The sequence below is a fragment of the Bos taurus genome, chromosome 1 (genome assembly GCF_002263795.3).
Source record: "Bos taurus isolate L1 Dominette 01449 registration number 42190680 breed Hereford chromosome 1, ARS-UCD2.0, whole genome shotgun sequence".
Taxonomy (NCBI): Eukaryota; Metazoa; Chordata; class Mammalia; order Artiodactyla; family Bovidae; genus Bos; species Bos taurus.
This window is the reverse complement of record NC_037328.1, coordinates 45,780,136-45,807,668: the sequence shown is the minus strand read 5'-3', so window position 1 is coordinate 45,807,668 and position 27,533 is coordinate 45,780,136. Positions and strand designations below refer to the sequence as shown.

At 39.4% G+C, this 27,533-nt stretch overlaps 1 protein-coding gene across 9 annotated transcripts in view; it reads left to right on the top strand.

Annotated features, from left to right (window-relative positions):
- Window positions 1-27,533, top strand: part of IMPG2 (interphotoreceptor matrix proteoglycan 2) — a 78,640-nt gene that overhangs the window by 10,027 nt on the left and 41,080 nt on the right. For 8 of the 9 annotated variants that reach the window (XM_024994088.2, XM_024994093.2, XM_024994077.2 and 5 more), the window contains 6 exons: window positions 683-714; window positions 12,209-12,258; window positions 13,117-13,199; window positions 18,580-18,741; window positions 24,497-24,555; window positions 27,470-27,490. In XM_024994088.2, the coding sequence (XP_024849856.2) occupies window positions 683-714; window positions 12,209-12,258; window positions 13,117-13,199; window positions 18,580-18,741; window positions 24,497-24,555; window positions 27,470-27,490 (407 nt within the window). Of the gene's footprint in view, window positions 1-682; window positions 12,259-13,116; window positions 13,200-18,579; window positions 18,742-24,496; window positions 24,556-27,469; window positions 27,491-27,533 lie in introns of all 9 variants that reach the window. The other variant, XM_059890066.1, reaches the window with a different exon arrangement.

The window sequence follows — 27,533 nt, the reverse complement described above, 5'->3', positions numbered from 1 at the left end:
TTATTTATAAATATCTTGAGAATTATTTAGAGTAATCATCTCTCCATTTTACAGATAAGGAAGTTGAGGCCTAGCAGCAGAGAAATTTTTTGGATTTGCCTCCATAGCTGAGAAAGAGAAAATAGAATTTGATTCCAGATTATCATATTGGTCTCAAAATAAAACCACTAGTTTAGACATAACTTGGACACAGTTTTCTTTGAATGCCCCAAAGGAATAATCCAACTATGGATACAGTTTATCTTTTTGTCTGAATTCTGGAGAATTAGATTTTATAATTATTTTATCCACATGATGATATTACTCTATGATAGGAATTTCTATAAACGTAGTAGATCACAAAACACTTTGGTTCTAAGTCCATGGAAGATTAATGTAAAACTCTACCCATCTCTAACCCGTAGACCTTTCTGGAATGATTAGCAGGTAAAGTCTGTTAATCTGTGTCCATTAAGAGAGCACAGGGACTTTGGGGAACATACACAGAAACTGAGTGGTGGGTGGGATGTTCTGAGTCACAAAATAAACTTTGCATCATTCGTACTTTAACTATTTAACTGTAAGAATAATAACATAGATTCTGTGTTAGGGCATTAGTGTTCTTTGTGCAATAAGTTTTGTTTACTGCTTTAATAACTGTCTTTCACTCACATCATCATTTTTGTATCTTTGTTTTCCTTAGAAACTGACATATGCAAAGGAGACTGTAAGTGGGTAAGTGTCTTTTTCCCCACTAAGTTCATGTTTGGCAACAGAGATCTATCATACCTGTTCTAAGGCTCATCCCAAATTTAATGATTCCTTCCTATTTCTTGTTCCTATAACCAGGCCTGTGGGTAAGTCTCAAAGTCTTTTCCTCATCTTGAGGCCACTTCCCTTTCCAAACCACCTTCAGAGCCACTGTGCTTGTTTACTGACTGACCTTACTAAGAGGTGGACTTGTTCCTTTCTCTTGGTGAGGAAATAGATTTTTGGAACTGGAATACAAAATGATCTACTATTGTTGAGGCTTACAGGCTAATACTGTTTATCTAAAATGGTACATCTTAGTGGAGGATGGTTGATTAAATGATGGGGTTGTGGTGCGGGTCACTTTATGGTTTAATGATGTTTGTGATCTTGAAGCATAAGACTAGCACAGCTTTAATGAATCCTCCAGTGATTTGAGTCATGGCTCTGTGGGCCTTTAGGCTTAGGATTAAGCTTGTTTCTGGCTCCTGAGCAGTGGCAGGACAAAGCAGATCATGGAAGGTGAGGGATTTTGAGTGTACAGGGACTAATGATTTCTAATTCTATCCATATTCAGTATCTAGGTTATGCCAGTATGTAGGTGACTTTTTGGGGGTGAAAAAAAAAATCACTAGGGCATGCAGTTCAGATCCATAATCTTGTCTCAAGTTAGATGGAACAACAGATTGAAAAACCAACAAAGTGAGTCAGTGTCCAGAGGTGTAGCCTGGGCAGCAGAGTCCAGGCAAATGCATAATTAGACTGCATCTCTTGGTGGTAGTGGGGTATATGTAAGTTCCAAATCAAGTGTGAGTAAGCAGGAGGGAAGTGGGACTCCTTGTGGTCTCACTTCATATAACTAACAGTACCACCAAGTCTGTTTTAGGGCCTGGGATTCAGCACCAGCTTAGATGTGGGGCCATGTGGTGCTTTAGGCGTGGGTCCTTTACCTTCAAGAGGCAGAGCTCAGAGGTTCCTTATGATTGCCATTCCAATACACATGCAGTAGACTTAACAATCTGGTGGGTCCTGCCAGTAATCTTCATGGTTGTACCTAATGAAAACAATAGCACATCTTACATGGTTAAGAAGTGTATAAAAGCTATAATAATAAGTATCACTTGTAATCTGGAAGAAGCCTTGGAGTTTGCCTGTGAAAACAGACATTGGGAAGATCGTAACTCATGAGTTACAAAGGGATGAAGGAAGGTTATCTGAAATAGATTGAAAAGTTGTAAGTTGTAACACCATATGTGGGCTGATGTTATAACACATAACACATGGAGTAGCTGGAAGATGTTTGAGGTGTAGTTTGTGTATTTCTACATAGCTCACTTTGGTTGGGTGCGGTTTGCTGCATTCATCTACTATTTCTTGGAAATATGTGTTAATCCCATTGAAACAAATACATAAATAAACAAATTAGAGAACTGAGTGTGTCATATATGTTTTGTTGATGTCCTAGATGTGAAGGGACTCAAAGTATTATTTATCATCCTTAGAAAATAGGGCATGTATAAAAATAGCAATACATATGAACTAAATTTGAAATACATATAACTGAATTTGAAAATTTAAAAGTTGATATCCTTCCTATGAAACTAGAGCAGACCAGGTTGGAGTGGGATGAAAAGCATCAACTATGGTACTTGCTGAAATGAGGGGACCTGGAGTTAGCTAATACTGGGAGTGGCCTGGGAATTCATTTAGCCCCTCTTTAAGTTGAATATTGTAAAAGTGAAGTCGTTCAGTAGTGTCCAACTCTTTGCGACGCCATGGACTGTAGCCTACCAGGATCCTCAGTCCATGGGATTTTCCAGGCAAGAATATTGGAGTGGGTTGCCATTTCCTTCTCCAGGGGATCTTCTCGACCCAGGGATTGAACCTGGGTCTCCTGCATTGTAGGCAGACGCTTTACCGTCTGAGCTACCAGGGAAGCTAGTGAATATTGTAGTCATCCCTTAAAACCCTTAATTTAATCACTTTCTATATTTAAATTTATTTTTATAATTTTCTTGAGATGGCTCTCATTCTGTGTTGAGATTTTTGTATTAGTTTTCTATTGCTGCTGCAGCAAATTATCACAAACTTTAGTAGCTTCAGTTCAGTTCAGTTGCTCAGTTGTGTCTGACTCTTTGCGACCCCATGAATTGCAGCACAACAGGCCTCCCTGTCCATCACCAAATCCCAGAGTTCACTCAAACTCATGTCTATCGAGTCGGTGATGCCATCCATCCAGCCATCTCATCCTCTTTTGTCCCCTTCTCCTCCTGCCCCCAATCCCTCCCAGCATCAGGGTCTTTTCCAGTGAGTCAACTCTTCACATGAGGCAGCCAAAGTATTGGAGTTTCAGCTTTAGCATCAATCCTTCCAATGAACACCCAGGACTGATCTCCTTTAGAATGGACTGCTTGGACCTCCTTGCAGTCCAAGGGACTCACAAGAGTCTTCTCCAACACCACAGTTCAAAAGCATCAATTCTTCGGCGCTCAGCCTTCTTCACAGTCCAACTCTCGCATCCATACATGACCACTGGAAAAACCATAGCCTTGACTAGATGGGCTTTTGTTGGCAAAGTAATGTCTCTGCTTTTCAATATGCTATCTAGGTTGGTCATAACTTTCCTTCCAAGGAGTAAGCGTCTTTTAATTTCATGGCTGCAGTCACCATCTGCAGTGATTTTGGAGCCCAAAAAAATAAAGTCTGACACTGTTTCCACTGTTTCCCCATCTATTTCCCATGAAGTGATGGGACCAGATGCCATGATCTTTGTTTTCTGAATGTTGAGCTTTAAGCCAACTTTTTCACTCTCCTCTTTCACTTTCATCAAGAGGTTTTTTAGTTCCTCTTCACTTTCTGCCATAAGGGTGGTGTCATCTGCATAGCTGAGGTTATTGATATTTCTCCCAACAGAACACAAATTTATCTTCTAGTTCTATAGTGCAGAAGCTTGACATGATTCTCAGCATGTTGGCAGACCTGCGTTACCTATCTGGAGACTCTAGGGGAAAATCTGTTTTCTTGCCCTTTTCAGTGTCTAGAGGCTGCCCGTGTTGGTTGGCTTATGACTAGCAGTGGCTTACTTTCTCACATTCTGTCACTCTGAGATTCTTCTGCCTCCTTCCTCATTTAAGGGTCCTTATGACTACCCTGGGGCTTCCCAGGTAGCACTAGTGGTAAAGAACCTGCTTGCCAGTGCAGGAGTTTTAAGAGATGTGGGTTCTATCCCTGAGTTGGGAAGATCCCCTAGGGAAGGGAATGGCTACCCACTCCAGTATTTTTGCCTGCAGAATTGCATGGACAGAGGAGCCTGGCAGGCTGCAATCTGTAGGGTCACAAAGAGTCAGACATGACTGAAGCAACTTAGCACACACATACACATGCATGACTACATTGGGTCTACCTGATAAAACCAGAGGATATGGTCTCTACTTAAGAATTAAGGCCAGCTGATCAGTACCCTTAATTCTATCTGTTACCTTACTTTCCTTTGCAAATAACATAGTCACATGTTCTGGGGATTAAGATATGGACATCTTTGGGATATCACTCTTCTGCTTACCACATTACTTCTCTGTAATTTAAGTTACTTCTTCTATGTAAACTGTAACCCAACTGCTAACATATGACTTACACCAGACACTCTGCTGTGTACTGATTTCACCTCCCCTTACTGTCATCTAGCAAGTCTGTTTTAAAAAAACCATTTCCTACCCGTTATTCAGGACTTCATATCCCATCTTACCTCCTAGACATCAACCTGTAATTGTTTTTTTCTCTCTCTCCTGAGTCTTCAGCTTCTCCCATTCATTTCAGTTCAGTTCAGTCGCTCAGTCATGTCCGACTCTTTGCCACCCTGTGAATTGCAGCACGCCAGGCCTCCCTGTCCATCACCAACTCCTGGAGTTCACTCAAACTCATGTCCATCGAGTTGGTGATGCCATCCAGCCATCTCATCCTCTCTCATCCCCTTCTCCTCCTGCCCCCAATCCCTCCCAGCATCAGGGTCTTTTCGAATGAGTCAACTCTTCACACGAGGTGGCCAAAGTATTGGAGTTTCAGCTTTAGCATCAGTCCTGTCCTCTTAGACATCAACCTGTAATTGTTTTTTTCTCTCTCTCCTGAGTCTTCAGCTTCTCCCATTACCAACTACTTATTAATATTTAAACATGCTCAAATCTTCCCAAGTTACCTATTTTACAAAAAATCCTCCTCCACCACTTGTCTCCAGCCAGACATCTTGAAAACATCACCCCTTAGCTCCAGTCACCTAACTCCCTACCATCTTCTTACAGTTTTATCTTCAATACAAAGTCAGCCTAGGACGTGTGCTTACTAAGTATTTTTTGGATGAGTAATTGAGTTTCTGTTCAATCATCCAAGTCTATTATCAGGTCCCTGGTGTTATTCTCAGTGTAAGGACTGATCTGTGAAATTTTTTTTTCTTGATATCTCCAATAAGTTAGATTTGTACTTGACGATGCCCATCATGATCACAAAGCCAAATACACTTTTATTTATTTATTTTTAATATAAATTTATTTATTTTAATTGGAGGCTAATTACTTTACAGTATTGTAGTGGTTTTGCCATACATCAACATGAGTCTGCCACGGGTGTACATGTGTTCCCCATCCTGAACCCCCCTCCCACCTCCCTCCCCATCCCATCCCTCTGGGTCATCCCAGGGCACCAGCCCCAAGCACCCTGTATCATGCATCGAACCTGGAGTAGCGATTCGTTTCACATATGATAATATACATGTTTCAATGCCATTCTCCCAAATCAGCCCACCCTTGCCCTTTCCCACAGAGTCCAAAAGACTGATCTATACGTCTGTGTCTCTTTTGCTGTCTCGCATACAGGGTTATCATTACCATCTTTCTAAATTCCATATATATGTGTTACTGTACTGTATTGGTGTTTTTCTTTCTGGCTTACTTCACTCTGTATAATAGGCTCCAGTTTCATCCACCTCGTTAGAATTGATTCAAATGTAAAAGCATATATATTATTTGTTTGGGCTGACATGTAACTCCATTAAACCCTGTTGTATTATAATATGTCTTGGTGTAGGTCTGTTTGGGTCCATCTTGTTTGCCTCCTATATCTGAATATCTGTTTCCTTTTATAGGTTTGGGCGGTTTTCAGCCATAATTTATTCCAATATGTTTTGAATCCGCTTTTCTCTTTCTTCTCCTTCTGTAATCCCTATTATGCATAGAGTGCACACTTTATATTGTCCCATAGGTCTCTTATATTGCTTTCATTTTTTAATTTCATTTGGTTTTCTGTCTGCTATTTTTTAAAAGTTAATTTATTTTAATTGGAGGCTAATTACTTTACAATATTGTGGTGCTTTTTGCCATACATTTACATGAATCAGCTACAGGTGTGGCTGTCCCAACCCTCCCCCACGCCCCTTCCACTTCCTTCCCCACCCCATCCCTCTGGGTTGTCCCAGTGCACTGGCTTTGAGTGCCCTGTTTCATGCATCAAACTTGGACTGGTCATCTATTTCACGTATGGTAATATACATGTTTCAGTGCTGTTCTATCAAATCATCCCTCATCAACCTCATCCCCTCATCAACCCTCACCTTTTCCCACAGAGTCCAAAAATCTGTTCTTTATTTGTCTCTTTTGATGTCTTGCATATAGGGTCGTCGTTAACCATCTTTCTAAATTCCATATATATGCGTTAATATACTGTATTGGTATTTTTCTTTCTGACTTACTTCACTCTGTATAATAGGCTCCAGTTTCATCCACCTCATTAGAACTGACTCAAATGTGTTCTTTTTAATTGCTGAGTAATATTCCATTATATATATGTACCACAACTTTCTTATTCATTCATCTGCCAATGGACCATCTAGGTTGCTTCCATGTCCTAGCTACTGTAAACTGTCTGCTGTTTTGATTGGGTAATTTCAAGATCATTTATTCTTTCTTCTGCATCATTTATTCTGCTATTCATTGTCTTTAGCTCAGCCTTCATCTCAGCAAATAAATTTTCAATATTCTTGGTTCTTCCTTACAGTTGCTAGTTCATTTTTATAGTGATCTGCATTTCTAGTGATAACCTCTCTTAATTCCTTCAGTATTTTCATTACCTTCTTTTTGAACTCAGTGTCTATTAGGCTGAAGAGGTCTGTTTCATTGTTCCTTTAGGAGAATTCTCTTAGTCTTTTAACTGGGAGTGGTTCCTCTGCTTCTTCATTTTGCTGTATTTCTCTCATTCTGTGAGTTTAGGGGAAACAATTATCTACTGTTGTCTTGGAGAGTTGTTTATAAGCATGAGCGTCCCTGTGTAGCTTGTGGGTTTAATACGTTTTTGGCATGAGAGCTGTTTTTGATTTGAAAGCTTGCTGTCTCTTTTCTCAGCATGTGCTGGCCACGATCACTTTTATAGCAGTGTTCAGGTGCCTGGCCCTGTGCATACTCCCAGGGACACAGGGCAGCAGTCCCAGCTACCTCTGGAGTCCAAGATGGCAGCAATAGCTGCACCTGGAACTTATGTAGAAGAGGGTAAGTGGTGTCCTGCCTTGAAAAAGAAGCTCCCATGGCAGTTGCACACATTTCCTTCTACGCTCCCCAGCAGTGGCACCTTGGTTTTCTGATGGGTCCAGGCATCTTCCTGACTCCCTCTGTGTGACGCACCACACCCTGGCTCCCTCAGGGTGTCACCATATAGCCAACCCCAGTCCTCCCTGTCTCTGAGCATGGAAACTGGAGTCTCAGTATCCAGCCCCGCCCCCAGCAGATGAGTGTCTCAGGCTGGGGAGTGCTGCCAGGAGGGGGGCACCAGCCCTCTGTGCAGCAGGCCTCTCTCCACTTGTCTGCTGCTGTCTGGTTGAAACTGTTCTTCTTTCACAGCTCGCTCCCAGGAGTGCAGGTCCCATCCTACTCCTTTCTCTCCTTTTTCTTTTGTCCTACTCAGTTACATGGAGATTTTCTTGCCCTTGTGGAAGTCTGAGATCTGCCAGCATTTAGTAGATGTTCTATGAGAATCCTTACATATGTAGATGTATTTTTTATGTATTTGTGGGAAAGGGTGAGCTCTTTGTTCTAATCCTCGGCCATCTTGATCCAACTCCCACCCCTGTTTTATGTTCGTTTAGCATTTCATCCTTTACATAATGCTTCTGTATAATGATATTTTATTTAGTTTTCACCAACACCTTGGTGAAGTAGGTAGAGAAAGAGATATTCTTGTTTTAGAGGTTAGATCTTGAGGCCTAGAGCAACTGAGGCATCTTCCCAAGCTATATACAAGGTTAGTGATACATCTGGAACTAGCACCCAGGATTCCTAACTCCTTGCCTTAAGTTTTTTCTTGTTAAGTGCTGATTATAGTTAACAGGTTCTAGAGCAAAGCAAAGGAAAGGAAATTGTAAAAGGGAATAGTAGTCTAGGTATGAAATGATTGTTGGCTTGTCTTACTGTATTTTTGTTATTTATTTTTAACAATTTTATTTATTTATTTTTGGCTGTGGAGGGTCTTCGTTGCTCTGCGTGGCTTTTCTCTGGTTGTAGTGAGTGGGGGCTGCTCTCTCATTGTGGTGCACTGGCTTCTCACTGCTGTGGCTCCTCTTGCCGTGGAGCACAGGCTGTAGGCACATGGGCTGCAGTAGTTGTTGCTCATGGACTCCGGAGCAGGTTAGTGCACAGGCTTAGTTGTGGCACGTTTAGTCTTCCCGGACCAGGGATCGAACCTGTGTCCTCTGTATTGGCAGGTGGATTCTCATCCACTGCCACCAGGGAAGTCCCCTTAGTATGTTTTTAAACATAGGTTCCATGTGACTGTGGTATTTTTGACACAGTTCCATCTGAATTCCACTGACATGATTAGCCAGTAGCTGTGAGGAAAAAATTATGTGCTGGATAAGCTGAGGAGATGAGACAGTAGACGGTTGTTTGCTGCTCACATTAAGCTAAAGATCTTAGCTGACCAACTTCAAATTTGTGGCTTGGCCTAGAAATGAGGCATTTCTGTCTCTAAACTCAATACAGCTCTGTATTCTAATTCTGTTGTGAGCGACATTCTAGGGCATCCCTGTAGGAGTCATCCCTAATGAGAAAATGTGAAAGGATTCATGCTACTGTCTTTTGAAAGAAGTGTGGGAAGATGAGGGATTAAGTGTTGGGAGTGTTGGACAAGTGTTTTAAATTACTGAGAGTTGCCCACTTACCATCATTGTGCTTAATCTCTCAGTCATATCCGACTCTTTGTGCCCCTGTGGACTGTAGGCCACCAGACTCCTCTGTCCATGGGGATTCTCCAGGCAAGAATACAGGAGTGGGTTGCCATGACCTCCTCCAAGGGATCTTCCCAAACCAAGGATCGAACCCAGGTCTTTGGCATTGCAGGTGGATTCTTTACCATTTGAACCACTGGGGAAGCCCTTACCATCATTAAAATAATGTTATTTTGAAAAAAAAAAAAAGTTATTTTGAATTCAGTAAGTGAAATCTAATTCTATTGAAGTAAGTGAACTTCTCCATTCTGAATGCTTACTTACTGACTTAGAGAATTAGCTTAAATTTGATTTTGATGTGGGAGACAATTTGACCGATCCCTGGTGAAGTCTGGTTTCTCTGCCATGTCATCTCAACTTCCTATGCTGATTACTGTATTGTGCTTTGTTTTACTTTGACCTCTTTGCTCTTCATACTTAATTGCTCTCCAGCTTTCACTAGATTTCCCTTCCTATTTCTGGGTCCTTACACATTTTGACTTTTAGGTCATTTAGCTGATGTAACACCACTATCATTAAGACCAAGGAAAACCATCCTGGTTGCCCTTCTAGGGAATATGGGTCACATAAAGGCCATGTAGTGTGGAATTAATGTGGGTAAGAGAGAGGTTTCTGGAATCAAATGGGCCTGTTTTACACCACAGTTCCTTCATTGGCTAGCTCCGTGACCTTTTCTTATCACCCAGGTCTTCCTCTACTCATCATTCATCAAAATGACTTATCCAGATGTCATATTCCTTTATATTCTTTTGAATGACAGCTAAGTAAGCAGGTTCCTGCAAGTGTACCAAAAATAACAAGTAGTGATACGTTTGGTGTCTTGGTTTAATATGTTATTCTTTTTAGATAGTATTTTTAAAAACCAGGAGAATCTTTATGGTGAGATTTTTTTTTTTTAGCCTATGTTTCTCAAATTTTCTACCAAAGCTTGGGGGTTTAGGGAACATGGCCTCAGCTGATTCCCCCACTCCAATTCCAGTCATGAAATGTCTTTGAAATGATCATATTGTAACTTAATATTCATTTAAACTTTATATTGTACTCTATAATACAGCCATACATGTTTTAATATTATGTTTTATTTATTTATTTTTAAACTTTATTTTGTATTGGGATCTAGCTGATGAACAATGTTGTGATAGTTTCAGGTGAACAGCGAAGGGACTGAACTATACATGGATCCATTCTCCCCCAAACTCCCCTTCCATCCAGGTGGCCACATAGCACTGAGCACAGTTCCATGTGCTATAACTGTAGGTCCTTGTTGGTTATCCATTTTAAATACAGCAGTTTATACATGTCCAAATTCATATCAGTTTTTGCTTAGCTCTCTGTGCTTTTAAGGCTGTGGTTTTTCCAGTGGTCATGTATGGATGTGAGAGTTGGACTGTGAAGAAAGCTGAGTGCCAAAAAATTGATGCTTTTGAACTGTGGTGTTGGAGAAGACTCTTGAGAGTCCCTTGGACTGCAAGGAGATCCAACCAGTCCATTCTAAAGGAGATCAGCCCTGGGTGTTCTTTGGAAGAAATGATGCTAAAGCTGAAACTCCAGTACTTTGGCCACCTCATGCGAAGAGTTGACTCATTGGAAAAGACTCTGATGCTGGGAGGGATTGGGGGCAGGAAGAGAAGGGGATGACAGAGGATGAGATGGCTGGATGGCATCACCGACTCGATGGACATGAGTCTGAGTGAACTCCGGGAGTTGGTGATGGACAGGGAGGCCTGGCGTGCTGCGATTCATGGGGCTGCAAATAGTCGGACACAACTGAGCGACTGAACTGAACTGAACTGTGCTTTTACTTTAAAGTGAAAATTGCTGCTTCAGGATGTGTGCCACATTTATCTGGTGGCTGTGACCCCATGATCTAGTTTAATGCAGCAGGACAATTTGAAGTAGTGGTTCTGAAGTGAAGATGGGGCTCACTGAGACAGAAGCGAGTCTAAGAGGGAGACATTTTGACTGTGTTTAAATCATCTTTGGAAACCTGCCTGTAGAAAGTTGAAGAGAGTTTTCAATTACTGTAATTTATATATTTGGGGATGTGTGGAGATTTAGACTGGTGGAAACACCCTTTCTTTAAGGACTTTCTCAGATTATCCTCTGATCTCTTCTGATCTTTGCCTATAGTTGCAGGGTTGAATGGTAAAAGGAGGACCTGAAGCCAGGGGACCTGAAACCTGGGAGCAATGTAGCCTATAGCAAATCATGTCTCTAAGCTTGATTTGTTTTATTCTACGAAGTTTCATGATTCTGTGATCTCTCAAATGAGATGAGATTTGGGCTTATATGTTCCCCGTGACTGCCAGTACTTTTGTGTCTGAACTGCTTGTTGCGTTTATGTTTGTTACTATTTTCTGTTAGGTGGTAACGTTCATAGACCATGAGTATTTTGTTCACAGCTGTATGCCAAGTGCCTTCTACACTAGACTGGTTGGTCAATAGTATTTATTTATTCCAAAAATATCTATTCAGTGCCTATTAAGTGGTAGTTTCTGTTTTAAGATGAAGATACAGTGCAAATATGGCAAATAAGGGCCCTAATCTCATGGAGTTTAGATTAGATTCTTTTTTTTTTTTTTTTTTTTAGAGTTTACATTCTTGAGGCAGTCTTGTTAAATAGATATTTCTGTGATGATGAACATGTTCTTTACTAGGCTGTTCCATAAAATAGCCATTAAACATGTATGACTGTTGAACACTGAAATGTGGATAGTGTGGATGAGATTCTGAATTTTGAATCTTCATTTAATTTTAAATTAAATTACCTGACTGACTACCATATTAGGAAATGCCATTCTAGAAGATGAAGGGTATGGACATAGACAAAGAAATAGATAAATAAATTAACAGAATGATTTCACATAGTGAAAAGAACTGAGGAAAAAAATGAAACAGGGTTATGAAATAGTAAGGAAGTACTATGTAGAGTGGTTATGTAGTATTATGTATTATGTAGGGTATATTATGTGTGTGTGTACATATATATATGCATATTACATAATATGTAGTACTATGTAATATTATGTAGGGTGATTCAGGTTGAGTAGGCATCAAAAAATGTAAAATAAATGAGTTTTTTTTTTTTGATTGCTACTTAGTACTTTGGTTTGAGAATCCTTATTTGGAGATCAGGTGAATTCCTTTCTGGAAAACAAACCCCAAAATAAACCCTTACATTTCTGTCATTTTATTAACTCCAGACATTTTTTTTCCTAGCTCTGAATTGTCATCTCCAGTTCCTGTTGGTGACATGTCAACACTGGGAGGTATGCTTTTGTGCCTTTATTCACTTATCTTTTAAAATTTATTGTTTAGTTGCAAGGAAGCACAATTTTCAGCTCATATTTTAAAAAATACCAATTTGTCTCTCCTTTTGTTGTTGAAGAAGTCTCAAGAAAAAGCAGTGTTTTTTCACTTATTTTATGACATTATAATTGGGTTACTTAAGAATCTTTAATTATTAAGTACATAATACAGAATCTGAAAACCTTAAAACAAATGTACAACCTAAAGAATTGGTTTAAGGCAAACACTTTGTAATCACTGCTTATGTCAAAAGGTAGAACCTTTGTAGCTCCACTATTTGTCATTTGTCTTTTAGAGTTTCTCAGAGTAAGGATTTTTCTAATTGCATTCTGTGGTATATTTTGTTTGTATGTTTCTTTGACCTCTATATTTCCTGTAAATTAGTAGTTGATTTCTTTATTTTTAATTTTTTTTAAAAAAGTTCTTCTATGTTGAAAATTTCAAACGTACAAAAAATAGCATGGTGAGGCCCAGCATCAACAATTATAATTTTTGGCCAATTCCAATCTTCAGCTACTTCCCTCTCTGAGAGTTTTACAAGTTAGTTTACTCCTTAAGGATAGAGACTTTGTATCCCTGGAGGCTTGCATAGAGGCTGACATATAGGAGGTATCAGTAAATGCTTGTTGAATGAGTCATATTTATTTCTTGTGCTGAGGAAATTCATGTGTCTTGAGGTTAAAATGCACACAGTTTTGCAGATGAAAAAGCAAATGACTTAATATGAATGGCATCAAAATCAGTTTATTGTTTCCTGATAGACATTATGATTTAGTCACGGACTGAATTCATACACATGTTTTTGTTTTTCTTTTTAGATGCTGGTCTCAGTGTTCCATATCCAGGGGTGACCTCCTACGAAGGTATCTCAGAGAGCAGCTTGGAGAGGCCAGAAGACAGTGTGAGTGATGTTCCGTTTCATTATTTAGTTTCTAACGTGGAGAACAGGGATTTAGAGAGATTTATTGTTCATTGCCAGACAACACAAAACTTCAGGTGGTTCTCTTTATGGAAATGTAGATTCTAAAACCAGTACATTAAAAAGAATCTGAGATTCCTTGGAGAGCCCAATAAGTCTGCTTTTGGCAAAGAATAGATTTGAATTGTAAATTAAATGACGTGGAGCCTGGGGAGCTGTCATCATGGTAAGCCCACTGTCTTCTGTGGGCTGTGTGCATAATTTATTGTGAGGGTTTTTGCCTATGTACTCTGTCTCTTAATAAATCAGGACTTAGTCTTCTCTTCTTCAGAGGGAAAGGATATAGATTTTATGTAGTTTAAAGAAGTATTGTACTTTTTAAATGCATCATTACTAATAGAAATCTGTCCACTAAGAAGCATTAAGTTGGCTGTCACATTCCAAATTTTTTGAAAAGTAAATGCTTCTAAGAAGATGAAAATGTTTCATTAGAAATTTTATTAAATATTCGTAAATCACAGATTCCTTAATACAGAGCAAACTTTGATTGAACATATTCACTAGAAAGGTACAATTTGTTACCTTACACCTTCTCTTACCAGCTATGAAGTCAAGTCATGTCATCCCACTCTGTCCACCACCTTCCCTGTTGCTGAGCAAGGCTGGAGCCAGTTTGGGATCCTTGTATCAATACAGTACCTTTAGTATTCAGTAAAACTGTGTCCAAATTAGATGGTACAAAAAATATTGGCATTTGATAAATATTTGAATAAAAAGTGATACTGTAGTTCTGAACTTGATGCTGAATGTTATGGTGTAGGTCTGGAAACTTTTACAGAATGAGATAAAACTCACTGTAATGTAAATGAAGGGATTATGTGTAATCAGTTGGAACATTTCGTAACAGAGTAATTTGAAGGTAATTTGTAGAACCAGTAGGAAGACAAAACAGTACAAGCATACATGACTAGTTCAGAGTGAAGCCTAATGTACAGTTTTACAGTTCAGTTTTTTCCTGAATACATTTTTCAGATACTGTTTTAGAAATTACATACTTTATTCTTGTTTTATTAGTATTTACCCTGTATGTTATCATGTGTCTTTAATCTAGCAAAGTTTAAGTTTTTCAAAATCTTTATCCTTATCCTGAGTCTGCAGGAACATTAGAACATTAAAGTAATTCAAGTGATTACCCTACTGTTTTATATGTTATTTTCAGTATTTTTGTTCTTTCTTTCTCTCCTTTAGTTCTCTCTTTTTAATCTTACAAATTTGACTGAATCATTTTTATTTTATATAGTTAAACGTTTTTACATTTTCCCAGGTGTGTACTGTTTTATTTTCTTAAAATTCTTTTTTACATTTTAGACTCTCTTTTGGAATAACTTTCCTTCTGAAATATATGCGTCTGGTATTACTTTAGTAAGAATCTCTCACTGGTTCAATCTGTTTTTGGTCACCTGAAGATTTCCTTGTTATACCCTTATTCTAGAAAGATACTTATAATCTGTATAAATTTCTAGATAGAAGGTCTTTGGGTTTTTTTTGTCAAGATTTTATTTCACTATCTTTTAACTTTTATAGTTACTATTAAGAACTCAACTAACAGTTCGGTTCTTATTCTTTTGTGGGTAATCCATTTTTTCTCCTACCGTTAAGATACTACTGTCTCTCTCCCTCTCTGTATTTACGTAATGATGAAAGATAATGACTGAATTTCTCAAATTTATAATAGACTAAAAACCTCATGTTAAGGTAGTACAATAAATCCAAAGCAAAGTAAATAAGCATAAACACACTCCTATACCCATTTTTGTAAAACTATAGACTCCCAAATACTATATGGTGTACTACTATAAGTATACTATAATATAGTATAACTGCAGGCATATCTCAGATACTGTGGGTTCAGTTCCAGATGGCCATAATAAAGTGAGTATTGCAATAAAGTCACATGAGCGTTTTGGTTTCCTTGTGCATATAGAAGTTATGTTTACCTCTACTGTAGTTTGTTAAGAGTACAGTAGCATTCTGTCTAAAAAATCAGTGTACATCAGTTCAGTTCAGTCGCTCAGTTGTGTCTGACTCTTTGTGACCCCATGGACTGTGGCACGCCAGGCTTCCCTGTCTTTCATCTCCCAGAACTTGTTCAAACTCATGTCCATTGAGTCAGTGATACTATCCAACCACCTCATCCTCTGTCATCCCCTTCTCCTCTTGCCTTCAGTCTTTCCCAGCATCAGGTTATTTTCCCTTGAGTCGGCTCTTTGCATCAGGTGGCCAGAGTATTAGAACTTCAGCCTCAGCATCTGTCCCTCCAGTGAATATTTAGGACTGATATCCTTTAGGATGGACTGATTGGATCTTGCAGTCCAAGGGACTCTCAAGAGTCTTTTCCAACACCACAGTTCAAAAGCATCAATTCTTTGGTACTCAGCCTCCTTTATGGTCCAACTCTCACAGTCCATACATGACTACTGGAAAAACCATAGCTCTGACTAGATGGACCTTTGTTAGCAGAGTAATGTCTCTGCTTTTTAATACACTGTCTAGATTTGTCATAGATTTTCTTCTAAGGAGCGTCTTTTTCATGGCTGCAAGTCACCATCTGCAGTGATTTTGGAGACCAAGAAAATAAAGTCTCTCACTGTTTCCATTGTTTCCTCATCTATTTGCCATGAAGTGATGGGACTGGAGGCCATGATCTTTGTTTTTCGAATGTTGAGTTTTAAGCTAGCTTTTTCTCCTCTTTCACCTGCATTAAGAGGCTCTTTAGTTCCTCTTCACATTCTACCATAAGGGTGGTGTCATCTGCATATCTGAGGTTGTTGATATTTCTCCTGGCAATCTTGACTTCAGCTTGTGCTTCATCTAGCCTGGCATTTCTCATGATGTACTCTGCATATAGGTTAAATAAGCAGGGTGACAATATACAGCCTTTATGAACTCCTTTCCCAATTTGAACCAGTCCAGTTCTAACTGTTGCTTCTTGACCTGCATACAAGTTTCTCAGAAGACAGGTAGGGTAGTCTGGTATTCCCATTTCTTTAACAATTTTCCACAGTTTTTTGTGATCCACAGAGTCAAAGGCTTTGGTGTAGTCAGTGAAGCAGAAGTCGATGTTTTTCTGGAATTCTCTTGCTTTTTCTGTCATCCAACCAATGTTGGCAATTTGATCTCTAGTTCCTCTGCCTTTTCTAAATCCAGCTTGATCATCTGGAAGTTCTTGGTTCATGTCTATTGAAGCCTAGCTTGGAGAATTTTGAGCATTACATTGCTAGCATGTGAAATGAATACAATTGTGTGATATTTTAAACATTCTTTGTCATTGCTCTTCTTTGGGATTGGAGTGAAAACTGATCTTTTCTAGTCCTGTGGCCACTGCTGAATTTTCCAAATTTGCTAACATATTGAGTGCAGCACTTTCACAGCATCATCTTTTAGGATTTGAAATAGCTCTGCTGAAATTCCATCCCCTCCACTAGCCCACTTGACTTCGCACTTCAGGTCACTTGCAGTGATGGTGGGCCTTAGGAAGCATCACTACAAGTACAATATAGTAGCATATAATACAGTATTGAGGATACTGCAAATCCACAAAAATATAGAGAGAGAAAATTCTCAGGTGTTGTCTCATATGATTGGGTATATGTCTGACTCCCTCATTTTATACCTTTTGTCTGTTAACCACTCGTTCTTAACTTTCATTTCTTTGTTCCTCTATGTTGCATTCAGAAATGTCTTCCAGTTCACTTATTCTTCCTTCGACTTAGTCTAATTTATTGTTCAAACTGTCTAGATAGGCGTCTTTGATCTGACTTTTCAACACGTATACACCTGGCACTTTATATCCTTTCCCTTGTAGTATTTGAAACTGAAGCCTAGGTCACAAGAGATTGCTAGATACACTGTGTATGCATAGATTACTGAATCACCTCTTTGGATTTTTCTAGCCTATCTCTTTTGATTTCTGGTTTATTTTCTTGCAAACCAGATATGCATTAAAATCATTAAAAAATTTAGTCAGCATTTTAGGCATTGTATTGCAACAAGGTTACTAAGGATATTTCTTTTATAGTAATACTGAAAATGGAAGTTTTTATTTAAATTTAGTGAGGGAAAATTTAATATTGAAGAATGCAAAGTCTTGTACAAAATTCCTTAAGGCTAAAGGTTTTTATTAGTTTCAATATGACTCAGCAGTATGAGGAAAAACTAGTAAAGTAATAGTACTTTTAGGTTACATTAACAGAAATTAGAATCTGCTATCAGGAAAGTGATAGTTGTACCATATTTTAATTATCAGACCTCACTTATGTGTATCATACTCTAAGGGAGACATTAAGAGCCCGAGAAGTGTTTGGAGAAAAGGAACTAGTGAAAAGTCAGAGAAGATGATAGGTGCCTATCCTTCTTTGAAGGTTCTCTGGGGCCTGTAGTTTTTATATGCATCCAGGTTTCAGAACTGGGATCAGTGGGAATTTGTAGGGAAATATATTTGAGTTTTATTGGGCTTCCTTGGTAGTTCAGCTAATAAAGAGTCCACCTGCAATGCAGGAGACCCTGGTTCTATTCCTGGGTAGGGAAGATCCACTGGAGAAAGGATAAGCTATCCACTCCAGTATTCTTGGGCTTACCTGGTGGCTCAGCTGGTAAAGAATACTCCTGCAATATGGGAGACCTGGGTTTGATCCCTGGGTTGGGAAGATCCCCCAGAGAAGGGAATGGCTATGCACTCCAGTAATCTGGCCTGGAGATTTCCATGGACTGTGTAGTCCATGGGGTTGCAAAGAGCTGGACATGACTGAGCGACTCACTTTTTTTTAATGGCTGTTTTCAGGACTATTTTCAGAAAGTTCTATTAAAGGAATGTCTATACTATTTTCCATAGTGGCTGCACTAATTGACATTCCTACCCATGAATCAAGATTCCCTTTTCTCCACATCCTCTCCAGCATTTTTATTTGTAGACTTCTTGATGATATCCATTCTGACATGTGTGAGGTGATATATCATTGTGGTTTTAATTTGCATTTCTCTAATAATTAGCAATGTGTAACTTCAGCTTTTTCTACTAACTCACAGGTGGTGAACTTTGGTGGTTATCTGTGGAAAATTTTCTCTTTCCCTGAACCAGTGACCACAATCACTGTGTATTCAAAGGAATGAACAAATACACAGTAATTTTAGTAATTTTAATAATAACCTGTCTTAAAATCTACCAGTTAGTTTCAAAGTCAAATATTATATAGTCATCATCAGAAGTTGCTTTTGGCACAGTGTCTGGCATATCATATCAGTAGATATTTGTTGACTGAATGAGTGAACATTGACATTTATTGTTCTTTTGCTAAAAATCCAGATTAGCAATGAAATTGAGAATGTGGTAGAAGAATCCACAAAAACAGCCGCTGAGCAGGTTGCAGAATTCAGTATCCACCTTTTGGGGGAACAGTACAATGAAGAACTACAGGACCCCTCCAGCTTTCATCACCAGCGCCTTGTAGAAGACTTTATTTCAGAGGTGGGTGATTTTGAGGATATGTTTTTATTCTTTTTTGTATACAAGATAGTTTGCTGGAGTTGTAAATTTCCCATGTTAACACTGGTTAAAGGTAGGTTTAAGACTTAAGCTTTCCAGCTACTTGATTTGGTGAGTAGTGATTTAGCCATTTCTTTAGAAAGCTCTGTGAAAATTTCACCAAAAGATGAACTATTTCACTGAAACAAAGTTTTGTATCCATTTGCCATATGCCAACAAATAAATGCTATTTCCAGCTTTGGCCACACAGCGAAGGAAGAATGTGTTCTGTGGCATGGTTTTTACTTGACAATATTTGGAGAAATGAGCATCTTTGAGATACTATATGTAGTGTGTTATTTTCCTTGAGGGAACAATAAATTTAATTTCTTTTCATTTTGTATTTGTTATTCTTTTTTAAAGGTGAACATTTTTGAATAGTTAATGCATAGGTAGTATGAAGCCCCAAGCTCAAGGGACAAAAGGACATCCAGTGAAAAGTAAATTTTCCCTTTTATCTCTGTTCCTTGGTTAGAAGTATTTTTAAAAGAGAGTTTCTTTACAGAATTGTGCATTAGACCATCTTACAACTTTACTTTCTGGAAGAATTCTATCTAGGGACTTGAAGTTGAGATTTTTTTCAAGATACTGAGGGCCCATCTCCTCTCTCTCTGTCAAGTGAGAGGGTACATTAGTCCTCCTGTTTATTTCTTTTCCATCCCTCTTGATAGAGTTTTCTGTGGCCAAGATTTTTGATTCCATTACCTCGGACTAATTTCCTTCTCTAGACATTGTGTCTAGATGAGAAATAAAAATATACATCTCTCAGCCAAGCAGCATCATTGCAGCCATCAGACACAGGGAGTGTGGGCTAGACAATTAATTTTCCTAGCTGTGTGGCCAATTTGTGAGGCTATATGGTATGTGGAAGAAATGTCAGCCAGGCCAGTGTCCATTTGGCATCAGACAGTGTCTTGGATCAGCTCTTTGGTTCTCTCTGCTCTTGGATTAAGGAGCCTTTAATAAACCTCCATGTTTGGATAAACAGTTGTGCTAAATGACTGCATATTTAGAGAAGGTGTAATAAACACTCTGAAAAACATTTCCAGCAGGGACTTTATGAGGTAGATAGCTATTGGCTCAAGGTGATTTGAGGGTGATGAAGGATCAGTTCCTTCTCTGGCCTATTTCTACATATGGGTCCTTTTACATGGAATGATATGTCTACCGATAGCCACTTCCCTGTGTGGAGCTGCAGAGTCAGGGTTGTGTCTCTGAAAGGTCCTGTCTCCACATATACTGCAAACTAAAGGAGACCCTCAAGCTCTCTCCCTTCAGGACACAGTCATGGGAGTTGTTCTTTCAGTATTATTTTTTCGGGTAATGCTGGAGGGAGAAAGAAAGCCTGCTTGGGAGGATTGAGATTCAGGAGCTGTTACATTTTTTTTTTTTTTGATAAGCTGAGAAAGATAAACTTGGGGTGCCACCAAGAGTGACATCAGAGAGGGAAAGGTCATTGTGATAGGCTTTGGAGTGTGGATACCTGACGACAGCCACAGAATCAACACCGTGTCCTCGCATAGTGCTTTGTGTTCTGCAGGCTGCTGTGTGTCAGTTTGCTAACAGCAGCCAGGTGGATAATCAGCTCCATTTTATAGATGAAACCCTTCTGGGTGAGTAACTTGTTTGTGATCATTTCAGCTTCTAGGAGTGGAAGGGAAAATCAGGTCTCCTCCTTCCTTTGAAACTGTTCTTTCCTTTATATCATACAGAGTCCCCTTCAATTATTTTTTATAATTTTATTTATTATTTATTTCTGGCTGTGCTGGGTCTTTGTTGCTGCACAGACCTCTCTGGTTGCGGTGAGCAGGTGCTACTCTCTAATTGTGGTGTGTGGGCTTCTCACTGCAGTGGCTTCTTTTGTTGCAGAGTGTGGACTCTAGAGTCTGCAGGCTTCCGTTGTTGCAGCCTGTGGGCTCAGTAGTTGCGGCTGCTGGGCTTCAGAAGGCAGGCTCAGTGGTAGTGGTGGTGCATGGGCTCATTGCTCCATGGCATGTGAGATCTTCCCGGATCAGGAATTGAATCCATGTCTCCTTTATTGGCAGGTGGAGTCTTTACCACTGAGCCACTAGGGAAGCCCCAAGTCCCCTTCATTTTAATTCAGGTGAGAAGCTGTGGTGAGCCTCACAGTTCTCCCACTCCTGGTCCCAGTTATAAAATCATATTTATCAAAGGAAAGAGGATGAGGCATGTGATTCAGTAAGAAGAGTATGAGCTTCAGTGTTAGAAAGACTGATGATTGAATGAATTCTGATTCAGTCACTCACCAAATGGATGATCCTGGGCAAATTAGTTGATATCTCAGTCTCAGTTTCCTCAATTGCATAATGGGGAAACTATGTATCTCTTGCGATTGTTGCAAGGATTAGAAGTAATATTTCAAAGCACCAGGCACATAGCAGTCACTCAGTAAATTGTACCTGTTATTAATCTTGTTGCTAATAAACTGGAATGACTTCTTACAGCTGGGCATCTATGTAGTAGCTAACTGGGTGTGATGAATTAGAAAACATGTTTAAAGTCAAAAAATGGCAAAGCCCCAGAAGAGATGGGTTTGTTGTTGTTTACTCACTAAGTCATGTCCGACCCAAGTTCCTCTGCCTTTCACTATCTCCCAGAATTTGCTCAAATTCATGTCCACTGAGTCACTGATGCCATCACATCATCTCATCCACTGCCACCCTCTACTCCTTTTGCCTTTAGTCTTTCTTAGCATCAGGGTCTTTTCCAGTGAGTCAGCTCTTTGCATCAGGTGGCCAAAGTATTAGAGATTCAGCTTCAGCATCAGTCCCTCCAATGAATATTCAGGACTGATTTCCTTTAGGATCAACTGGTTTGATCTCCTTACAGCCCAGGGAACTCTCAAGAGTCCTCTTCAGCACCACAATTTGAAAGCATCAATTCTTTGGTGCTCAGCCTTCTTTGTGGTCCAATTCTCACATCTGCACGTGACTACTGGAAAAACCATAGCTTTGAGTATACAGACTTTATTGGCAAAATGGTGTCTCTGCTTTTTAATATGCTGTCTAGGTTTGTCATAGTTTTCCTTCCAAGGAGCAAGATGGGTTTAGTATTAATAACAACATGCAATAACACTGCATTTTGCAGCTAATGAAGTACTTTTAGCTATGCTCATCTTAATCTTAAGAACTGATATATTTAGTGGGCATTGAAGCATTAATACTATGAAAGAAGACTTGTGCCTGGCCACTCTGCCAGTGAAAAATAGCCGAGACTAACTGTCAGTCTTTGCATTCCTAGTCCTGTGGAGTTTATCCCCACCCCCATCCTCTAAGAATTAGCACTTCTCTGTTTTCTCTCAGAATAAAACAAGGCGAATTATTGTAGCCAAAAAATTTCATGGGTTTGGATTCTTTATCCACAAGGCAGAGGGATTTTTGGTGAACCAAGATTTAAAAAAAAATCTAATTCTCCTGATTTTATGAGAACTTGGTTTTAAAAGCAGGTGCCCAGAGATAGCTCCAGTTCAGTTCAGTTCAGTCGCTCAGTTGTGTCCAACTCTTTGTGACCCCATGGACTGCAGCACACCAGGCTTTCCTGTCCATCACCAACTCCCAGAGTTTACTCAAACTCATGTCCATCAAGTCAGTGATGCCATCCGACCACCTCATCCTCTGTCATCCCCTTCTCCTCCCACCTTCAGTCTTTCCAAGCATCAGGTTATTTTCTAGTGAGTCTGTTCTTCACTTCAGGTGGCTAAAGTATTGGAGTTTCAGCTTCAACATCAGTCCTTCCAATGAACATTCAGGACTGATTTCCTTTAGGATGGACTGGTTGGATCTCCTTGTTGTCCAAGGGACTCTCAAGAGTCTTCTCCAACACCACAGTTCAAAAACATCAATTCTTCTCTGCTCAGCTTTCTTTATAGTCCAACTCTCACACCCATACATGACTACTGGAAAAACCATAGCTTTGAGTAGATGGACCTTTGTTGGCAAAGTAATGTCTCTGCCTTTTAATATGCTGTCTAGGTTGGTCATAACTTTTCTTCTAAGAAGCAAGTGTCTTTGAATTTCATGGCTGATTTTAGAGCCCAAGAAAATAAAGTCCGTCACTGTTTCCATTGTTTCCCCAACTATTTGCCATGAAGTGATGGGACCAGATGCCATGATCTTCGTTTTCGGAATGTTGAGTTTTAAACCAGCTTTTTCACTCTTCTCTTTCACTTTCATCAAGAGGCTCTTTAGTTCCTCCTTGCTTTCTGCCGTAAGGGTGGTGTCATCTGCATATCTGAGGTTATTGATATTTCTCCCAGCAATCTTGATTCCAGCTTGTGCTTCTTCTTCCAGCCCAGCATTTCTCATGATGTACCATGCATATAAGTTAAATAAGCAGGGTGACAATATATAGCCTTGACGTACTCCTTTCCCAATTTGGAACCAGTCTGTTGTTCCATGTCCAGTTCTAACTGTCGCTTCCTGACCTGCGTACAGATTTCTCAGGAGGCAGGTCAGGTGGTCTGGTATTCCCACCTCTTTAAGAATTTTCCTATTTGTTGTGATCCACACAACATAGTCAATAAAGCAAAAGTAGATGTTTTTCTGGAGCGCTCTTGCTTTTTTGATGATCCAGCGGATGTTGGCAATTTGATCTCTGGTTCCTCTGCCTTTTCTAAATCCAACTTGAGCATCTGGAAGTTCACAGTTCACATACTGTTGAAGCCTGGCTTGGAGAATTTTGAGCATTACTTTGTTAGCATGTGAGATGAGTGCAATTGTGCAGTAGTTTGAGCATTCTTTAGTATTGTCTTTCTTTGGGATTGCAATAAAAGCTGACCTTTTCCAGTCCTGTGGCCTCTGCTGAGTTTTCCAAATTTGCTGGCAAATAGCCCCAAAGTCCACTAATAACTTCTCCTGTTCTGATGTTAGCCCCATAGTGACTTAACCTAATGAGACCGTCACCTTCTGAAATGTTGTGGGTAAAATGTTTGATTTTGTTAAATGTGTATTTGTACAGAACCTCATATTTTTTGGTATTTAGTCCAATCTATCACTTCCCCCTGCTTTAGTCACTAAGCTCATACTGGTTTATGTAGTCTGATTTTAGAAACTTGGTGATAAAACTGGTTTCTGCAGTTGTGATGCTCATAAATTGATATTTTGACCAGTCACTGCTTTATAACTTCCTCTGTCACCACCAGTCAACAAAGCCTAAGCCCACATGTGCAGATTTCTTTCTTATGTTGGCTGTGTTCACAGTCCTTGGTGTCATAGGAACAGGAAACAGATGCCACCAGACAGTTTACACTCACAGGAAATGAACACCTGTCTGTGTGTCAGTGTGTGCTGTGGCCAGATTCTAATCCATACAATTACATTTTAAAATTTAATTACAGTTTCTTTTGAAACTAGTCCTTTTTTTCACATTTCATCACATAAGGGAAAAAATAGTGTTTTGCCAATAAAAGTATGTTTTTTGTAATTTGGAAAAAATTAATATTAAAGTAAATCAAAACCTTAAAAAACAAAAATTTTAAAATGTGGCAGGGTTGTGGTAAAAACTATTTTGTAACACTGTAACAATTAGAAATTTCTTAGCTTTCTAATCCATGTATATCCGTGTATGTGTACAAGTTTCTAATACTTACAAACAGTGCACTTTATATTCTACTCTTAAAAACATTTTGTGTGTGCTTTTTTACATTTCTACGTAGTTACAAATTTTTTATTTTTGATAGGTGGAAAATGCATTTACTGGGTTACCAGGCTACAAGGACATTCGTGTACTTGACTTTAGGTAAATAGACTTTTAAAATGCATAGGTTTTATAGCAGTCTTTATTTCAAATGGATTATCCTTTTGTGTTTATTGTATATACTTTTAACAACAGTGATGAAAAAATTACGTGGATTCTTTAATTTGGTGTTCTTTTGTTAAATTCTTATTCCTAATTCTGGTTTTTCAGATGAGGAAACCGAGGTAAAAAAAGGCAAAATAATACATTCAAGGAGATATGCTAGATCTGTAGTTGGGCCAGGGTAAGAACTTAGGAATTCATGTCTCCAACTTGCTGCTGAGAAGTTATGTGTTTTTATTTGGCACTGAGGGGAACCTGGATAAGGTTAGATGTGATCTAGTATGCTCCTAAAGGCTCATCAGTGCTCCAGTGAGGTCCCTTTGACGTCTTGATGTATAGTCATTCTGGAGGGGATGTGTTAGCAGCATAGCAATTCTAGGTAAATCGGACACCTCTTTTTAGGACATTGCTTCCCTGTCTAAGACCTGAAGCATCATACTTGTGCACATTTTATTGAGTGAATACTTTGTACTGGCCACTTTACATTCCTGAGTTCACATAATCTTCAACTCTTTTAGCAAAAATATTGCTATTAATACTTATTTGGAAGAAAAACAAATAGGTTTAGAAGGATGAAGTATTAGCCCAAGGTCAGAGAGCAGAAGAGGGATTTTGAAACAAAGTGGCTATCTTTATGTCTCTGGCTGTTACCCAGTGCTAGACGGAGTCCTCTGAAGCTTTGGAGCATGTGGATGGTGACGGTGGCCCAGCTATTAGATGCAGGGGAGCACGGGCTTAATTGACAGTGTCTACATCTTAACTTTGGCATAGTCTTGTCACAACTTCTGAGTTTTCCAGAAATAACAGCAAGCACTTACATAGCATTTATAGTGTGCCAGGCTTTCTATCCTTATTAACTCATTTAATCCCAATAGCCGTATTGTGAGATAGTTACTGTAATCCTCATTTTTTTTCTGGTGAGGAAACCAGAGCACAGGAAATGTATGTACTTTATCTAGGAACTCAGCTAGTTATTGATGCAGGGGCAAGGGCAAGCATGGTAAACTGACCCTCCATCTCCTCTCATACCATGACCTGTCTCCCCAGTTCAGCCATAGCACTTTGCAGGAATACTGTCTCCAGTTGTGACTAAAGCTCACATGAGAAACTGAGGCTTTTGAAGTCCTCTCTCATTTGACAGCATATGAAAGGCAACACGGCCTTTGAGATCAAGTTGCCTAGGTTTAAATCCTGCCTTTGGCACTTCTGCTTGGATGGTTTTGGGTAAATTAACAAGCTTTAATTTCTTATTTATATAAAAAAAGGTAATATATACAATTTATATGAATCGTGCTTTATTTAAAAATAACTTTTGAAATGCTTTGGGTAAATTATTTAGTGTTTTTATTCCTCAGTTTCTTTACCTGTAAATGGGGATATTCATGGTCCTTAATGAGTTTTCAGGAAGATTGAAAGAATTAATTTTTGTGAAGTGTATAGCATAGTTCTTGACATATGGAAAGTCCTTTTAAGTGTCTGATACAGAAAATCAATAAATAAATATTAAAAACTATGCAGTATCTTATAGGTTAGTCAATTTAGACCTTTCCCAACTCCTTGGAATCTTACTATACATTATCTGATTTTCTTTTCATTAATTTTAATACGACTTAACATTAGTATTGTAACATTGTATACATAACACATAACATTTAACATTGTATCCCCCCAAAAATGTTATCAATTTTGTTAATGCCAACAGCTGGAGTTCTCTGCTCATTTACTGAAAAAAGTCTATTTATAAAGTGATAACCACGTATTAATTGTTTAAAAGTATTTTTAAGAAGTTTAAAGACAGTAAAGACTATAGATTTTTAAATAGAATACTTTCTCCACCTTTGCTTTCTTCCTTCATTGTACAGGTATTTGTCATTATCTAGTACTATACACGGAAAAGGCAATGGCACCCCACTCTAGTACTCTTGCCTGGAAAATCCCATGGACAGAGGAGCCTGGTAGGCTGCAGTCCATGGGGTTGCTAGGAGTTGGATACAACTGAGCGACTTCACTTTCACTTTTCACTTTAATGCATTGGAGAAGGAAATGGCAACCCACTCCAGTATTCTTGCCTGGAGAAGCCCAGGGATGGGGGAGCCTGGTGGGCTGCCGTCTATGGGGTTGCACATAGTCGGACACAACTGAAGCGACTTAGCAGGAGTACTATACACAGAGAAGGCAATGGCACCCCACTCCAGTACTCTTGCCTGGAAAATCCCATGCATGGAGGAAGCCTGCAGTCCATGGGGTTGCTAAGAGTCGGACATGACCGAGCGACTTCCCTTTCACTTTTCACTTTCATGCATTGGAGAAGGAAATGGAAACCCACTCCAGTGTTCTTGCCTGGAGAATCCCAGGGACAGGGGAGCCTGGTGGGCTGCCGTCTATGGGGTCGCACAGAGTTGGACACGACTGAAGTGACTTAGCAGCAGTACTATACACGGAGAAGGTATTGGCACCCCACTCCAGTACTCTTGCCTGGAAAATCCCATGGATGGAGGAGCCTGGAAGGCTGCAGTCCATGGGGTCTCTAAGAGTCGGACATGACCGAGCGACTTCCCTTTCACTTTTCACTTTCATGCATTGGAGAAGGAAATGGAAACCCACTCCAGTGTTCTTGCCTGGAGAATCCCAGGGACGGGGGAGCCTGGTGGGCTGCTGTCTATGAGGTCGCACAGAGTCGGACACGACTGAAGCAACTTAGCAGCAGCAGCAGCAGCAGCAGCAGTACTATACAAGCATTTTCATTTGAAGAAACATTTCAGAGGAAATACATTAAGAGCTTGTACTTTGATTAATTATATGACAATTATAACTTGCTTAAACTCTGCTTAACACTTTCTATTTTTATTTTCAGGTCCCCTAAGGAAAATGGCAGGTAGAGTACCTTTTGACACTTTCTGTACTGTTGACCTAATTAG